The 19,873-nt window shown below is 35.1% G+C and overlaps 1 protein-coding gene across 1 annotated transcript; it reads left to right on the top strand.

Moving 5' to 3' along the window:
- Positions 1–14,009: 14,009 nt before the first annotated feature.
- Positions 14,010–18,813, top strand: HHP1 (heptahelical transmembrane protein1). The gene is made up of 4 exons (XM_086419369.1): positions 14,010–14,390; positions 15,012–15,104; positions 16,766–16,823; positions 18,109–18,813. The coding sequence occupies exons 1-4, from the start codon at positions 14,098–14,100 to the stop codon at positions 18,781–18,783; spliced, it is 1,119 nt and encodes a 372-aa protein (XP_086275495.1). The 5' UTR covers positions 14,010–14,097; the 3' UTR covers positions 18,784–18,813.
- Positions 18,814–19,873: the final 1,060 nt, after the last annotated feature.

Raw genomic sequence — 19,873 nt, 5'->3', positions numbered from 1 at the left:
ACATTATACGGACCGATGCCGACAACGGTATGAACGCCATGGTCATACCCCAGAGGCTCAACTTGCTAAAGCCCTTAATGCATCGTGTTCTATTTCAAGAAATGAGGCCTCCGATTGGTTTTTAGATACAGGGGCCTCAGCCCATATGACTCCAGCCCAATCCTTCTTGGATCAATCCACTTCTTATACGGGTAAGGATTGTGTTATTGTCGGGAATGGTGCGTCTCTACCCATTACCCACACCGGTAAACTTTCCCATTCTCCTGATTTTCAACTATTGGACGTTTTGGTTGTCCCTAAAATCACCAAAAAACTTTTGTCTATAGTAAATTAACGACTGATTTTCCGTTATCCGTTACGTTTACTAATAATCTTTTTACTATTCAGAATCGTCAAACGGGAAGAGTGGTGGCAACCGGTAAACTAGATGGTGGTCTATATGTGCTAGAACGCGAAAATTTGGCCTTTGTTTCTGTTCTGAAAAATAAATCTCTCCATGCTTCATATGATTTATGGCATTCTCACCTTGGACACGTAAATCATTCTATTATTTCTTTTCTAAATAAAAAAGGACAGTTTTATCTTACTTCTTTATTGCCATCTCCGATATTATGTAGTACTTGTCAAATTGCAAAGAATCATCGTTTGCCCTATTCTCGCACTGAACATCGATCTTCAAAGGTGTTAGATCTTATTCATTGCGATCTATGGGGCCCATCTCCTGTAAAGTCAAATTCGGGTTTCACATATTATGTTTTATTTATTGACGATTATTCTCGTTTTACTTGGCTTTATCCATTGAAATTTAAATCTGACTTATTTAATACTTTTATAGTTCAAAAATTTGTTGAAAATCAACATTCTGCACGTATAAAAAAATTTCAAAGTGACGGTGGTACAAAATTCACTAGCAACTGCTTTAAAGCACACCTTAGTTCCTCTGGCATTCATCATCAACTTTCTTGTCCTCATACACCCGCACAAAATGGTCGTGTAGAAAGGAAACATCGTCATGTAACTTAAATAGGTCTGGCCCTTATTTTTCATTCTCACATTCCCACTCACTTCTGGGTTGATGCTTTTAGCACTACGGCCTGCATCATCAACCGTTTGCCCACACCGCTTCTCAGAGGTAAGTCACCTTTTCAACTCCTATATAGTTCATTTCCTAATTATGAAAACTTTCATCCATTTGGTTGTCGTGTTTATCCTTATTTACGTGATTACATGACTAACAAGTTTTCTCCTCGTAGCATTCCTTGCGTTTTTATGGGTTGTCATTCATCTTATAAAGGTTTTCGTTGTCTTGACCCCACCACCTCTAGACTCTATATTACCCGCCATGCCCAATTTGACGAAAATCACTTTCCCTTTCAACATATTTCCCAAGCCCAACCCATATCCTCTCTCCAAATCTCAAATTTTCTAGAACCAAGTCTCCCTCCCACCGACGTGTCCCTGCCTTCTCCTGCACCATACGCCCGACATATTCCTCAATCTGGATCCACCTCGTGTATTATTTGTATTGATCCAATAGATGAATCTTTGCAGGCAGCTGATTCTTATACAGGTCCATCTCTGTCACACTCGGACTTCAGACCGGCTTCTCCGGAGCCCATTACCGAGTTACCCATGGTTGATCGCACGCTCGTTGTAGCTGCTCCATTGCATTCTCATCCTATGCTCACACGATCTAAAGCTGGCATCTTCAAACCGCGCCACCAAGCACATCTCAGCTTTGTGGGTTCTTTTGGACTTCTTTCTGCTCTTCTTGCATCCACTGAGCCTAAATGAGTCAAATATGCTGCTAAAAATCCTGCTTGGCTTGCTGCCATGGATGAAGAAGTTCAAGCCCTGCAAAACAATCATACTTGGATTTTGGTTCCTCGACCTCCCAACACCAACATTGTGGGTTCTAAATGGGTGTTTCGAACTAAATATTTGTCTGACGGATCTATCGAACGTCTTAAAGCCCGTCTTGTTGCAAAGGGATACACCCAAGTACCTGGTCTTGACTATACTGACACTTTTAGCCTTGTCATCAAGGCTACCACAGTTCGTGTTGTCCTCTCTCTTGTTGTGACCAACAAATGGCCCCTTCGTCAACTTGATGTCAAAAATGCGTTTCTCAATGGTCATCTCAGTGAACATGTTTATATGGAATAACCCCCTGGGTACATTGACCCTCGTTTTCCCAATCATGTATGTCAGTTGCAGAAAGCTCTCTATGGTTTAAAACAAGCTCCTCGTGCCTGGTTTCAGCGTCTCAACTCTTTTCTCATTCAACTTGGCTTTTATTGCAGTCGTGCAGACACGTCTCTATTTGTTTTTCATAAGGACTCTAATATAATTTATCTGCTGCTCTATGTTGATGACATCATTATTACTGGAAACAACTCATCTCTTCTTGACAGATTTACTTGTAAACTCAATTCTGAGTTTGCCACTAAGGATTTAGGACCTCTCAATTATTTCCTTGGTCTTGAAGCAACGACCACCTCTGATGGCCTTTTCCTCAGTCAGTTGAAATATGCACGGGACATTCTTACACAAGCTTAACTACTTGACAACAAACTTGTTCACACCCCTATGGTTGTTTCCCAGCACCTGTCTACTAATGGTCCTTTGTTCTCGGATGCAACACTTTACAGATCTCTTGTTGGTGCTCTTCAGTATCTAACCATCACTCGTCTGGATATCGCTCATGCTGTCAACTCTATTAGCCAATTTCTCCACTCCCCGACTGAAGACCACTTTATTGCTGTTAAACACATTCTTCGCTATGTTAAAGGCACACTACACTTTGGCCTCACTTTTCATCCATTTGATTCTCCTGGTGCTTTAGTTGCTTACTCAGATGCAGATTGGGCAGGCTGCCCAGATACTCGCCGCTCTACTTCTGGATACTCTATTTATCTTGGCGGCAACTTGATTTCTTGGAGTGCCAAGAAGCAACCTATTGTTTCTCGTTTCAGTTGTGAATCTGAATATCGTGCTTTGGCGCTCACTGCCTCCGAACTTCTTTGGCTCACGCATCTCCCCAGTGATCTCAAGGTTCCAATTCCACAACGGCCCCTCCTCCTATGTGACAACAAGAGTGCCATCTTCTTGAGCTCCAATCCGGTTTCTCACAAACGAGCCAAGCATGTTGAGCTCGACTACCACTTTCTTCGTGAACTAGTTCTTACCGGCAAGCTTCGTACTCAGTATGTGCCTTCTCATTTGCAAATTGCTGACATCTTCACCAAAAGTGTATCAAAACCTCTATTTGAGCTCTTCCGATCCAAGCTTCACATACGCGCAAATCCGACGCTCAGCTTGTGGGGGGTGTCAATGATCATGCTAAAGATCCTCAGCCTTAATTCAAGGCTTTCCATTTGCATTGTCTTTGACCCAAAATTGTAGCTTCTAATTGATTGCTTCTTTCCATTTTTGTATTATCATATACAAATATGGAACTGTGTATATATAGATGAAAGGTCTCACCACTAAAGTGTGGTGGTTTTTCAAACTCTCTCAGGTGGTAACCTCGGATTCGATCATTTTTTAAAATAAAAACAAAATGAAAATAATCGAAAAAATCTGATATGTGCCCTCAAGTATGATGGACTTTCGATATTAGTTCAAACCATTGAGGGCACCCTTATTGAAAAATTGGCCCCTTCAATAATTCAAACCATTTTTGGTGTGTGTTTGTAGGTGTAGAGAGGGGGATAACTAAAAGAGGAAAGTGGGGAGAAGAGAAGGGGATGATTCTTGTCTAAAACCACCTTGATCTTGGATTGACTTTCTTTGACCTTCAAAGGATGAGTCTTCTTTGACCTTCCTTGACTTGCTTGAAAGAGTTGAAAGTTGAGAGAAAGTTGAGAGTTAAGTATTGAGGGTTGAGAGTTGAGGTAAGTTGAGAGTTGAGAATAGAGAGAGTTATAATTTTTATAGGGTACTTTTTCAAATTTTCATTAAGAATTATGAGTAGAGAATGAAGGAGGTTTTATAGGATTTGAGAGTTATTTTTAGGGGTAAAGTTGGGTGAAATGAGGAGGAATAGTATAATGGTGTGGGGTTTAAGAGAGATGTGGGGATAAATTAGAGGGGATTGAAGGGTATTTGTGTAAGATGGTTAAATGAGTGATTTTTGACCCAAATGGTTTGGATCCTACCCAACCCATTTGGGTGGAGTATTTGGCGAGGTGAGATGATGGGTGTTTAAGAAGGTGATTGATTGATTGATTGAGTGGTGTTTGATTTAAGAGAATAGATGGTGTAAGAAAGTGGTTGAGAGGGTGAGGAAGATGGTGACAAGTGGCAAGATGTGTGGATATTAGGGATTTAGATTAATTGATGGGAAAGAATGAGTGTTTGATTTGATAAAAAAAGGTATTGGTTTGGGTTGTAGAGATGGATTTGTAGGTAATAATAATGGTAGATTAGGCGAAGGTGATTGTAGGTTAGTAGGGAATGATGATAGTAGATTAGGGGGAGGTGTGGGTTGATGTGATTTTTTAGAGAAAAAATAATGGGATAGTTAATTTTTTTTAGAGAAAAGTGATGAGAGTTGGTGATTTGATGAGGGAGGTGAGATGGGGTGATGACATGTGTCATACCTTGATGATGTTGGGTGATTGGTTTGATGTGGGTGGTGGTTTGTGGGTTGAGTTGAGTTGGGCTTGGGTAGTGGATTGGGTTAAAGAATGATTGGACTTTAGGTGATGGGCTTAGGTTGGGTTGGGTTGAGGAATGTAGAATAAGAATGGGTTTGGGCTTATATTGGGTTGAGTTTAAGAGTGTAGAAAGATGGTTTTAAGTCCATGGGCCACGTGAGTAGGTTTGGACCATTTATTGAAAGAGAAAGATGGCTTTTGGAGGTATGGGCTTTGAGGGCCCGATACGATTTTTATTATCTTTTTGGGCATTTTGCGTCGAGGGCCCAGTCAAATTTGGGTGTCTACACATTGAAAATCTAGTAAGGGGTAAATCATCAAATTGTGACAAAGAGGTATGAGGTCTTTTGTCTTATAGTATCAACCCAATTTATCTAATATATCTAGTTGATGTTGTAATAAGTTCAATTAATTTCTTTTGTTTGAAATGTGTATATACTTTCTTATTGCATGTTGTCAAAATTGTTAAAATGAAATCTAACTTTTTATCTTCATATCGGTTAGCATCTTTAACGAGTATGATGTATAAATAATGAAAAATGTACTATTTGCTAATGCCACCCCAATTCATAAATATATAAATCACCAAAATTTAGCTCATATCTTGGGGGCATTAGTGAAAGTTGGTGTGATAATAGAAACTTTCATAAATTATCACAGTAAATTAAAACCTTATGTAACATATTGTATATTTCAAAGCTTCGTGTTGGAGCGACCTCAAGATTGTGTCTCACATCTCACATCTCACATCCTGATGTGAAATGTGTAGGAAGATGCTTTTTGACTTGTATCTCGATGAAAAGCATACATGGTTCCTACACATTTTCACCTTAGGATGTGCAGGCGATATGAGGTATAATCTTAAGGTCACTTCAGCATTATTTTATTTCAAATCAATCGCAATCCCCCTAGTGACAATCCAAGTGGATGTGTCTATGTACCCTATATGGTCAATTTTGCATTTCCATGTTAAGATCAGGTCAATTGGGTTAGAATTGTATATTGACACCATCACGTTGTGATTATCCCTAGAAATTGAGATGATTTCATGAAGAACATCATAAGGTTTAAACTTGGTGATGATGCTAATTCAATACTATTCTCGAGCTGTCAAATAAACTTTTTGGTTTATTATCACGTCGCTGCCCCAAATTAAATGGTTGGATCACAGATCATTTGAGTTGATGCAAATCAATTACATTTCATGATTAATTGTCACCAAAACCCAATGGAACAAACTTGTCGAGTCAACTTGTTAAATTTGTAAGCTAAAAATGCATTGAGTCGGGTAAGAAACTCAACAATGCTACTTGGACATGCATATAATTTTGTGAAAAACAAAAATAAATATTATATTTATTTTAAATTATTAGAACTTATATTGTAAATATGGTTCGGGATCGGGTTACTCATATAAAAAAACACATAATTCCTGAAGAAATATGATTTTATTGGGAATTCTTGGATGATCATTGCATGAACCATAATAAGATATTTATAGAGATTCCATCAACCAAGATATAGAAAATATCCTAATCTAGAGATACCAATTATCTATAATAATTCTTTGTATAAAATATTTAATAGATATTGTTAAATATTTTATTCTCTTACAATCCCAACCATTATTATATTTTGTGATGAGATACATTATTATATTCTCTTACAATTCCAACCATTAAAATACAAAATACAATGGTCCGAATACATGCTTAACAATGAGTCATCAGATTATGATCCTTTAAATATTTATATATCAACATATTATAATTGACCCGTTCCAGTCGGCTCTTAGGATTTCGATTTGACTCAACTTGATGGACATTCCAAATGACTTCGGTACCTTGCAGAACGACCTCTAAACATAAGACGACTTCTGTCTGAAAAGCGTCCGATAGGTCAGTGGCCGGTCTAGTCGAAGGAGCTCGAAGTAGAGGTTTTCACGCAGCTGTACCCTAAGCGCCCGCCTTTGAGAACATAAAGTAGGATGAATTTATTGCTTCCTTCCTCGGTGTCATCCTTGGAATCGAGTTTTAGAAAGATGTGTTCAAGTTGTTCTATAATTCCAACTGCCACATTATTTCAAGATAAATTCAAGGTCAACTACTTTTTATGAATTTCGATCGTTGGATTTTGTATTTTATAACGAACAGGATCATGTATTTTCCATAAGTCATTTCTCACGAGTCATCAATCTGACCCTTTAAATACTCATAAATTAATATATTTTTATTTGATTTGCATGAGTTGACTCATGAGTTTTTTTTATTTATTTAACTCAAAGAACATTTGAGTCAAGTTGAGTTTTAAAACTATGCTTCTAGCGGTCCCATAATTCTAACTGTCACGTTATTTCAAGAAAAAAAAAAATCTACGGTCCAACTACTCCAAAAAAAATCCGATTGTTCAGATTACGTATGTTAACAATGGGGGGTCTTGTATTTTTCTGTGAGTCATTTCTCCCGAGTCACTTGACTCAACTGAGTTGACTCAACTACGGGAAATTTGAGTGGTACCACGTTTAGTCTTGTTTTATAACTATGCATTCTAGTTGGGTTATAATTCCAACTGCAGCATTATTTCAAGAAAAATTGTTTGTCCAACTGCACCAATTGGTCGAATACACACGGTTGAGATGGAAAGATATCCTTAAGAAATTAAAACCTGTAATTTTGTTCCACTATTATTTTTGTCCCATCTCAACCATTTCGTGCACTACTTAACGTCTTTGAAATATAGAAAAGTATTTCAATTTATAATGGAACTAACATTAATACATCTTCTAGGTGACTGATTCGGACATGTTAATTAATTATGATGGACATGAAATCCACTTTTTCTCTTATTTATTTATGGGTTTTCTATGATGAGCAATAATTAAAAGAGTGGGGGACTCAAAAACTCACCGACGTGGCATGCACAAAGAACTGTAGATTCTATACATAACCGACCTGACCGACCTACCATCTAGAGTTGTGTATCCTGAGGGATAGTATCTATGGTTCTTTGTGCATGCCACATCGATGAGTTTTTGAGTCCCCCACTCTTTTAATTATTGCTCATCATGGAAAGCTCATAAATAAATAAGATAAAAATTAGATTTCATGTCCATTATAATTAATTAACATGTCCAAATCAGTCACCTAGAAGATGTACTAATGTTAGTTCCATTATACGTTGAACTACTTTTGTATATTTCAAGGACATTAAGTGAAATGCTTATGTGTATTTCAAGGACGTTAAGTAGTGCAAGAAATGATTGAGATGGGACAAAAATAATAGTGGATCAATATTACATGTTTAATTTCTTAAGAATATCTTTCTATTATAAATTGAAATACTTTTGTATATTTCAAGTATAGAAATTATATGGTGTTTTTTATGTTATCGAGGCCTTCCATTTAGAAAAAGTCATTTTCAATTTAAATAATTATGAAAATTCAATTTTTCTGACATTTAACTAAATTTTCATAGTTTTCCAGTTTTTACGTCTTGTGGCTTTATCGTGACTTTTCTAGTTTTTCTACTCAACCAAGACCATAAAATGAAATTGGTTGATGCGTTGTGAATCTGGAATGATGTTAAAAGTGAAAAATACTTTGATAAATATATAGGAAACTAAACGATGGTTTGATCGATTGATTGATAGATGGATAGAGAGTACGTATGTTCTCAACTAATTGACGGGATAGTGCCTCTAGTTGTATGCAGTGGACATGCCATGTAAGACATGATAGATATATAGATACATAGATGAGTGCATATCTCACGTTCCCACGATCACGTGAGATACGATAAATGGATTGAGGGAATGACAGATAGATGTTACTGGAAGGCATTATCGAACCTTTCATGTATCTTCGATAAAAAGAAACTAATATATATTACAAAATAAAAACTATTTTATTTACCATAAAAAGATCATAAAAAACCTACAAAGAGTGACGCGTTGTTGAATATTCGAAAGCGGCGAGTCAATCTAGGATCGCATTAGATGTTATATGCTCTTCGGTAGTATGGGATACCTTAGAGCATATTACAATTTATGGGATCTGGGAATTTGTTCTACTTCTTTCCTAGAGAACCTTGTGTGTAAAGACGATCTCTGTATAGTGTAGAAGTAGTCAAGGTTTACTACTTCGACGCAAGGAGTCTCCTAAGCTAGTTAGTAATCACTATTAGTATGTAGTCGTCAAACGGTAGACCTCACCATTAGGTGAACTCAGTATTGGGTTCTTGGTCAACAATCAATTTGAATTAGATAAATGGTCCTAAAACTATGGTATGCTAGACCAACTACAAAATCAAATTTTAACGATAGGATTCAACGTCGGATTTGAAATCTGGAATATTGAATTTGCCATAGTCGAGACAGTTATATTGGTGTGTTTGTTCGCTTTCTTATTAACTACACCACCATGTTCATATTATATATTTTTTCTTTATTTTGTAATGTTGATAGATGTTTTCCATTTGAAAGTTGTATACGTTACTTTAAATGATAGAAATGATTGATTGAAATTCATAACGATTGTTTATTGATTACGCTTAGACATTTATCGTATGTTATGCTATGAAAAATTTGCATTATTTAACTGTTTAGATGATTACTCATGCATGTATGACTTATTGTTAAAACGACGTTTATCCTGCTGAGTAACATTCTCCTGTTACTCACCCTATCCTTAACCCTTTTCAGATATTATAGTTTTTTAGGAGCCTACTTAGGAGGAGTCATTCGAGGAGGTCCCTGTAAAAGGTTATGTCGATAATCTACAGCCCCCATCAACTTGAGGATTATCTTAGTGACTTAGTGGCTGTGTTTTAATTCCTTTTGTGATGCTTGATGTATTTTGAGGGGGCATTTTGGAGATTGTTATAGTGTGGGTGTGTATGGGTTGTGAATTTGACGTAGTTGATTGAGGATGATTAGTTTTCGCTTTGTTCTGATTTCTATTAGTTTATTAGATATTCTTTTCTGCTGCGTAAAATTTCATTTCTTAATTATATTTTGTTTATGATTGATATATCGGCTTGTGTGTGTGTTTACCTCACACCTCAAGATTCTGATTGATGAATCCTCAGGATTCGTGTTGGGATTTCGGGGCGTGACAGTTAGTACTTTTAAAATTTGAATAACTAAAAAGATCAGGAGAAACGTGACAGAATTTTAAAAAACACCATTGAAACTGAATTCAAAGCTTTTGGATGAAGAAAAGTAAATCATGTTTTGATTCTTTTGCATCTTCCTTTTACCTTTGGTTTGTTTCTCTCGATGCTTTTGATTCAAAGTTTTTAATAATGTTGCTTTTATAAGAGAAAGAATTTAGGCGTTGAGAGAGGCGAGGGTTTGACAGGGAAACCGAAAGGTTGAGAAGGAAACCCAAATGTTGAGACGAAGAAAGAAATCTTTTAGGGATCGAGAGTTAATCCGACGAATCTCACACCAAAAACAATTTGAACGACTAAGATTTTTCATAGCTATGAGCTAACCATCCAAGTAGTTGAATATATCCGACTAAATGCACCGCTAATAAACTATCGTTAAACCCAAAGCGAGTGTCAAAAGTAGTGGTAAATTAATTACTAATATAATCAATAGTTTATGCTATGATTAAGGTTATCCAATTTTGCTTTAATAAGGGCATACTTTTGATTGAGAATCCATTTCACTATTGTTTGTAAGAATTCCGGGTAGTCATGAGGTAAATGCTTGAAAAGTTAGCACTTGACAAGCTCAATGCCTTAAAGTTAAAAAAAAGAATAAATAAATAAATAAAATTAGCACGACACTTTAAAGAAACGAGCATGTCACTTAGTGAAGCATCAAACTCTCCTCTGCAAAGGTTTTCAAGAAAGATCCAAAATGCATAAATAATAATAACAAAATGTACACTCGGATCAAAAGTTACTCTTTAATTAATATTGTGCAACTCGAATCATAATCTTAACATTACTTTTGATCCAATTACCAATTTCACTATTATTATATACATGCATTTTGAATATTTTTTTGATCAATTTAGTGGAAAGCTAGACGCTTGTTGAGTTTTCAAGCGTCAAGCTCTCTATGAGAAAATCTTCACAAAATACTTGAAATGCATCATAAATAATAGCAAAATGGATGCTCGGATCAAAAGTTATTTGAATCCTATGTGGGATATAATCAAATATTTGAAATATATCATATCACTGATTTTTCGAGATTTGGACTGATCCACTACCTTGGAGTAGTTCCAAGCCATAGTTAGAGTGAGAGATCCCGACTCTTGATCATCCAAGTGTATTGCCCTAGGATACTTCTCCTCGGATCACACTCCCCAATTCTTGGTCTCAAAATGACACGTGACATCACCTTAGGTCCTAGTGATTTTTCCCTCCATAATATGTATGTACTAGATTTTTCTATTGTCTGCCGGCATGGGCATCCTCTTTTGTGTCAAGAGGATAGAAGATGAAATGTAATAACATCGGAGGAGTATTATTGAATAAGGAGGGATAATTGAAAATACAATAAAGTTATTGAAAACTAAAGAGGGTGAAGAAGAAGTATAATATATAAAGTTGAAGGGTATTCTTTAGAAGGGATTTATTGGAAAGAAGGACTGGGGTAGAGGGAAAAAAAAAGATAATAAAATTGAAAATTTTCCTCGAAATGCATCATTAAATTATATCTCAACTACTCCTTTTGGGGGTATAAAGATGGGAAACCATTTTGCCTTACGGGAGAGAAGAGGAAAGACAATATATCAAGTTACTGGGATATTCTTAGACATGAGGTATAAAAGGAAAAGGCAATATAGTTGGAGGGTTATTCTTGGTAAGGGGAATAAGAGAAAAGCTAATATAGTTTACCATTGTCCTCAAGCTGCGTTGGAGAAGAACGAAGTTTAGAAGACAATCAAATTTCTAAAAAATGTGTTTAATCTTCACTATTTGGGTTCATAAATTAGTTAGTACATGGTTAATTGTGTTTCACAAATCCAATACAACCCGTATCGTGAACTCATTCACTTTGTACACGTTCACACTTTGATCTTGTAAGAACAAATCTGTTAGAACAGTTCTAGAGTACTCTATGGATGACAACCTTTATGTAGAATTACCAAGAGTATTCTCCCATCTCAGATGTATACTTGATGCTTTGCCTCGAACGTTGATTGAGGTAATATTTGTAACAAGGTAGTTAATGGACCGGACTAGACGTAACATTTGTTCCTTTCTAACCTGATAACTTCGGGTTTGAATCAAGGATTAATTGAATTTTTATAAGAATTTGACAACTTATTAGATCGATTTTAGATCAACCATATCCCAATTTGATAAAGAGTACCCGATTGAAAAATATAATGAATATAATGGGTCAGGATCAGGGAACAACTATTTATTTCAACATTGCTAGATGCCATTGGATCATGTAAAATGGACAACATCTAGGCATTGTAAAAATGTTGTACAAATAATTGTCTCCTAATCTCATCCCTTCGTATATATGTAAAGCATAAAATTTAATGAACTCCTTAAAAATTGTAAAAGGAGATTTTTGCACCATTGGATTTATATTTTAAATTTAAGAGTTCAAATGGTCGTCCATTTTCAAACTCTAGATCTAATATAATATATATATATATATATGGGAAATGTTCAGCAACAAACATTTGGCAAAACATTTTTCAAAACATGGGTTAGAGGTTTTGGAATGGGCTGATTTTTTGTGAGGATGATCTCTACAGTGAGGAGATCATCATCACCAAAAATCAGCCCATTCCAAAACTTCTAACCCCATCAAAAATGGTTTACAAAAAATGAATGATCCACGATTTTTCAACTTGTAAACTGGGGCTAGAAGTTTTGGAATGGGCTGATTTTTGATGAGGATGATCTCCTCACCGTAGAGATCATCCTCACCAAAAATCAGCCCATTCCAAAACCTCTAACTCATGTTTTGAAAAATGTTTTGCCAAAATGTTTGTTGCTGAACGGGACCATATATATATATATATATATATATATATATATATATATATATATATATTTGAATTTCTTTATTTTTTTCAAACCCAATCTAAACTACAAAATGATGTCAAGGTATAATTTGGATAACATGGCAGTTCACATGGCCAAAATGAGGATCTCAATCCAAGCTCTACATGGTCTTTGAAGTGTCCCAAAACATGATTGGGTGCTACATGTGTGTACAACATAAATTTTATGAACTCCCCCCTGCCGAAAAAAATAAAAAATTATAATTGAAAAAGACATTTCTTTTTCATCATTGGATTTAAGTTTTAAATTTGACAGTTTAGTAGCTGTTAATTTTTAAAATCAAGATTTGGTCCACGATTTGGATTTTATAAAATAGGATAGTTGCCTCCCCCTCCCCCTCCCCCAAATGTTTACACCTCCTTCCCGTGTGCTTATGGGGAGGGATTTAAACTAAATGTTGAATGTATCTCAATGACAACTTTCAAATATTGTCTTTTCTCTTTTCCTCCTTTTCTTTTTTCCTCCTTTTCGAGAATACTCTTCCAAGTTTATTGTGGTGTCTCTTCTATCCCCATTTTCAAGAATACCCCTTAAATTCTATATATTACCTTTCTTTTACTTCCATTTTTTTCAATAATACCTCTCCAATGTTATTGTCTTTCATGTTTTACCCTCTTAACCCCAAAGAGGATGCCCGTCTTAAGAGGTAGAGTAGAGAACTTTGGTAATGGAGGGTTGTTCAACACCCAAATTAATTTAAAATTGAAATCTAATGATGAAAACAAATCATTTTTTTGTTTAAGTTCGTAGGATTTTTCCTCAGTAACCATGCATGTGGCACTCAAGTCATTTTCTTTTGAGTCATGAAACCTAAGCTTATTCCTTTGAGTTATGAGAGATGAATCGAGAAAAAAAAAAAAAACTCGAGATATCCTGATTGTGGAAGCAAGTAATCCAACAGTTGAAACTCTTCCTCGGGATAAGCATGAATGAGAAGTGTATTGGGACACATATAAATCTTATTGACTATTGAATTTCAAACTTACAACATGGGATCATATGATCTTTCTTGAGTCAACGGGATGTGAAGGTGAAGCACAACATATCATATGGGCTGGGGTGCGAATAGCTTAAAATGGAAGAGTGATCTAGTCGGACAGGCTTGGATCCATAACTAATAAATTTTCTTAAGGGATAGGATCGGTGCCCATTTCTTACCAACCCATTCTATTGTCAACGCTACATTTTACAATCTAATTAATGATTTCGTGTGAGAGAATTTAATTTTAACAGTGGAGTTTGGTGGAGGTTGCTGGGCCGCTGAGCTCCACTAATTAATAAACCCACACCGACAATGCAGAGAGACACACACACACACATAGAAAGAGAGAGAGGCTTATAATGTCCCCAAGATCGATCTCTGGGTGATAGTGCGTGCAGAGATCGAAGGATGATGAGTTCAAGTGAGGGTCATATTTGTAAGAGAAAAAGAGGAAGTAAGATGGATGAGAATCACTCCTCTTTGGTTCCATCAAACCACACCAAAGACAACTACAAGGATGAGAAGGAGAAGGAGAAGATAACCACTACAATAAACCGATACGGTTTGGTATCGTTTCGGGATTTGCCCGATTACATGAAAGATAATGAGTACATATTGGGTTACTACAGAGTTCATTGGCCTATCAAGATAGCTTTCTTTAGTTTATTTCGTTGGCACAACGAGACTCTAAACGTATGGACGTAAGTATTTTAACAATTTGATAATATTTATTCCAATCGAATCCTCATTTTTTTTTTTTTCTGTAAATTACTTTTTCGAGAGCTGAAAATGAGTTATTTACGGTTCCGGCTCAGTGTTTATTTTAATTATCAAAAAATAATTGAACGTGAACAATCACGTTTTCATTAAAAGAAATTCAGAACGAAGTGACTATTTCACAGACTTAAAGTGATAATTTTGCAGCTTAAAAATGAAATTGTCACTTTAAACCAATAAAGTAGTCACTTTAAAACTTCTGAATTCGTTGTCGTTCACATTTTGATAATTAAAATGAACAGTGAGCGAGAATTATAAATTCGCCAAAAGTTAATCACTTTAAGATAAATATCTCTTTTATTTTACAATATGTTCCTTAATTTCTTCAAGGGATTATCTTCAAATAATTAACAAATTTTCGAAAATACATTACATGTGCCCACAAATCAAATCATTCTCCAAATGTCGAAAACACTAGTAACACTTTGAGAATATAAACAAAAATGCGTATAATTATTTGAAAAATATTTCTTTCTTTAATGGAAATTTTTTTTTTCATTATTTGATATTATTATTAATAATGATTTATGGTGTGTGACGTGTAGGCATCTTATAGGGTTTGCTCTTTTCTTGGGATTGACAATTGCAAATTCAATGCAAGTGCCTCAAGTGGCAAATCTACTAAGCAAATTTACCAGGTTTGTAGGAGTAGTCTCTCTCTCTCTCTCTCTAATATTTATATATATTTTCGATTTTGGGATAAATTTTCCACTCAATTTAATTTGATTCGTGGAGTTGTTCTCTTGATAATTAGATTTATGAGTTAATAGTAAGAGTTAATTATAATTCCGAGTGTTTAATTTCCTTTGAGAACTGCAAATCCTTGGCCATTAGTATGATTTCTCTATTTATTAATTGGAGAATAAAATATGTATGGGAGAGGTTGGGTTCGGAGAATATATATATAGCCAATCATGATGATGATTGCTTATATTAGAATCTAAGGTGAATTTTCAACTCACTTAATAAGAAGTTATAATAACTCTCTAAATTTCTTTTAGTTGCCAACTTTCACTCCCAACTCTCTTCTTCCAAATAAGTCTTTAAATCTATCTATTTATCCCCTGTTCTGAAAGACAAAAATATTTTCTTAGGAAAAAAAATTTCTCCAAAAATCATTTTTATTGCTTCAAAGTTTTAATAAATTTTTATACTAATTAAAATTTCCTGTTTAAACATTTTTAGAGATTTTTTTTTCTTAGATTCTGTTCTGTCCAGAAAATGAATCCTTATAAGCCTATATTATTTCATTAGAAATCTGTATTTCTCTTCCCCTTTGGAGGGCTAGTGTTAGATTCGTAGACCCCAAAGAAAGTTTTAATGATTTATTAAATTTCAACAAATATGAAAAAATTAAATAATTTTCTACAACACATTAATATTAAAGTACCATAATATAGTGAAAAATTGTATTAGAAAGATAGAACTTGGAACCCATAATAATTGAATGTAGCAGCTGTCGAATTCAATGGCGAGGGTTGGGGGGGTTGTTAGAGCCGTGTGAGTTAGACCTAATAATATTTGGATGGTCACAATTCATTTGAATTGAATTCCAACTGTCAAATTCTTAAGTTATGGTTAGGTTCTTTATGATTGAAAGGAATTCAATTTTAAAGGAATATGAGTTCTTTGGGAAAATGAACTTTAGAAAAATGAATTCCACTATTTAATTGTGCCTAGAAAAACATTATAAAAAAAAAAAAGGAAAAAAGGAAAAAAAGAAAAGAGAGAGATCCTTAGGAATATTTTTAAATTTTCAAAGGGTTGACTTGAAAATACAACTAGTCAACTCAATTTGATTTGATTTTGATGTGATCAGCCTCAAAATTTGATTGACGAACTCATTGAGTCAACTCATTAAATTTTTGAGTCAATTTGGTTAAATCAACTAAAAAATGCACTAAGTTAGATCAAAAGCACAATGGGGTTATATATACATGGGGAATGCTAACGTTCAAGATCTCATTGAGACGTTAGTATTCTCTAACACTTTTTTTTTCCAATAATACCTTTATTTATTATCTTTTAATGAAAAAATATGGGTATGTTAGATCTTTTACATAATAAATACTTGTTTGCATTGATTGTCAAATCATTTATTACAAATAAGACATTTAATTCTAAAGATTAAATGCCCTTAACATTTATTATGTGAGTAACAAATATTTATTATGTAAAAAGACTAATATACCCTTATCTTTTTCATTAAATGATATAAGAGGTCAGGTGGGGTATTATTGGAAAAACAAAAGTGTTGGCGGTAACTAAGTCAACTTGATGTACTTGTGTTTATTTGCAGATCATTTTATACAATTCCAACTTCGAATGTTTCTCATGACACTGAAGATTTCTTTTTGGTAAGTCATTCTATTTCCAAAATCAAAGATACAAAGAAATGGTTCCTCTCACAAAAACTTTTGTGAGGACCCCTAAGTCTTGCCACCTAAGTTCTTGTGCATAGGAAACCCTACCACTCTCCAATGAAGAGGTTTGAAAAACAAAGTATTAGAAATTCCTATTAGTATAGTATTAAGCATAATTTTAAAACTCATCGAGTCAACTCATAATTTGATTGATTTGACTCAACTCGATTGGATTTGATTTTGAGGTGACCTAGTTTCGAAACTCGATGGAACCAATTTGTTGGTCAACTCAGAAAATGATTGAGGCAATTTGTCAATTTGTTTGGGACAGTTGTGGGACTCAAGCCTCAATTTTTCTCCCAAATATCCATCCAAAAACCTTTAATTTGATCTTGAAAATATATCATCTTCAAGCTCTTTGATCTGATTCAACCTCTTTTTCAATTCATCAGCCTCAACCTATTAAAAAAGGAAAATGCTTGATTTTTTTACCTATAAATCCTATTTTGTTCTTGAGCTATTAAGGTTGAAGGTTGGAGAGAGATCAAAAGATTGAATAGGGTGCAAAGTTTTATCCTAGAGGTTGAAAATGACTGATTTTGGAGAGAAAAATTGGCAGTATTTCGCTAGAGGTTGAAGATGAGGGCATTTTAGGTCATTTTTGTTGGTCTCTCACTTAAGACTGATGTCAAGTCATCAGTTTGAAAACATGGGAGCATCTCAATTATATTTACAAGAGTTGTGCTGGGGTGACACAAAGGGGGACACAGGGCGACACAATGATGTGGTGGCGCACATGTAACCGTAGATGCTTTTCCAAGAGATATGAGTAAAAAGCATCTACAATTATGTGTGTGCTATTACATCATTTGTGTCACCTACGCATCTCCGTTTGTGTCATTCCAACATTAGTGTTTACAAAAACATAGACGAGTATGTGTAAATTATCCTTACAAATTTAATATTTTTACACGAGGTCGTCGGAGATGACTTGCTATGCACATTAGAGTTAGAATCAAGTTTTAGAATTTTAAAACTATGGTATTAAGGGTTTTGATCCTCCCTCGTGGGGAGACCAAATTGGATGAACTTCTAATAATAGTCCATGTTCTTTTGACAATAGAGGTTTGTGGACTCTCTCATCTTCATAATCAAAGCTTCATCTCAAAAACGAAAAAGACATTCTTACTTGGACACTGATGTAGAATTTTGTGTTTTGTGGGGGGAATAATGACCTCTCTCTATCTAAAATTATAAATTAACTCGAAAATTGTTGCAGGGGACATCGGCAGTAATGAACTTGGGGAAGATTACACCTCCAGAAATAGTGTCAACATCGTCGACAACTATTGCAACAAGATGGCCATTCTTCGTCTTCCTAGGAGGCTCCATGTTCTGCCTCCTTACAAGTAGTATTTGCCACCTCTTTTGTTGCCATTCACGTCGCTTAAGCATCTTCTTATTACGTCTTGACTATGCGGGCATTGCAATCATGATAGTTACCTCCTTCTTCCCTCCCATCTACTACATATTCCAATGTGACCCACATTGGCAATTCATCTACCTTGCTGTGATCACAACAATGGGTATCTTCACCGTCATAACATTGCTCTCGCCATCATTCTCAACAGGTGCATTCCGCTCTTTTCGAGCGTTGCTTTTCTTCTCGATGGGTTTCTCCGGCATTGTCCCAGCTATTCATGCTGTGGTTGTCAATTGGAGTGAACCCCGGTGCTCGATAACACTAGCATATGAGTCAGTCATGGCACTATCTTATGCGGCAGGGACATTGTTTTATGTTAGTCGGATTCCCGAGAGATGGAAACCAGGGTGGTTCGATCTAGCGGGCCATAGTCACCAAATATTCCATATTTTTGTGATTATGGGTGCGTTTGCACATTACGGTGCCGCACTCATATTTCTCGAATGGCGCGACAATGTGGGATGTAAATGATTGATGTGAAGGGGGAGAGGTTACTTTATTTATGTTGTGTTATACTGATTATATCATTGATTAAGGAGATAAGAATAATTTTTTTTCAATTCTTTCATCCCTTGTCAAGTTTGTCACCCTACTGAGATTTAAATAAATATAAAAGAATGGATCATATGCACCCAGGGTGAAGGGTTCAAGCCCTCCTCCCACACTCCAATACACGTCACGTAAACCGTATAAAAAGGAGATATTTTAGGCACTAATTCCTTGTAGTATGGATTATGTGGCGTGTATTGGGGTGTGGGAGGAGGTTTTCAATCCTCCACCTTGGGTGCATACGATCCTTACTCTATAAAAAATATAATACATTTAAGAACTTAACATATTTGCATTTGATAAGATGGGTAATATGCCTAGAAGAAAACACCTTATCTTTATTATTATATTGAATGAAGGAAGAGTAAAGTGGTTCGACACTTGTGGGTTTACTCGCTAGGTCACACCTTCGAGTCTCTATATACTCCTCCACATAAAGTGATATATTTAACTACTATACATGTGCAAGTGGATGGTACATGCGGCCTACCAAAAAAATAAAAATAAAAAGGTGGTTCGACACAAAAATTTGGAAGACCAAATTGGTGCCCCAACATTTTTCATTTAACTTGATTATTGTCATTGTCGTTAAATGAAAAAAAAAAATAACAACTTGGCACCTCCTATAACCCTTTAGATAATTACAAAAGTTATCTTCAAAATTCTCTCAATTAATATTTTAAATTAAAAAAAAAAAATCTTTTAAAATAAAATTATAACTGCACCAATCCTATTTTAGTTTTGACTGAAATTGCAAATATAACCTTTTATTATGTTATTAATTGGATTAGAGATTTTAATCTCTAGGGGTTGGCTCAATGGCAATTTCAGACTAATAAATGATTAATACCTATAGAGGTGATTTTTTTATCCAGCTCGAGATCATGAGTTGATCAAAATCTCACCATTAAACCCACAAAATAATTGAAAAATATGAAAAAAAATAACACAATGATTTTTACATGATCTTAAAATTGGACCTACGTCCACGGGGTCGGAGAATCATTCCACT

The sequence above is a fragment of the Akebia trifoliata genome, chromosome 12 (assembly GCF_017979445.1).
Source record: "Akebia trifoliata isolate Shusen 1 chromosome 12, ASM1797944v1, whole genome shotgun sequence".
NCBI classification, from domain to species: domain Eukaryota; kingdom Viridiplantae; phylum Streptophyta; class Magnoliopsida; order Ranunculales; family Lardizabalaceae; genus Akebia; species Akebia trifoliata.
The sequence above is the reverse complement of the archived record's forward strand: the minus strand, read 5'-3'. Positions and strand labels throughout refer to the sequence as shown.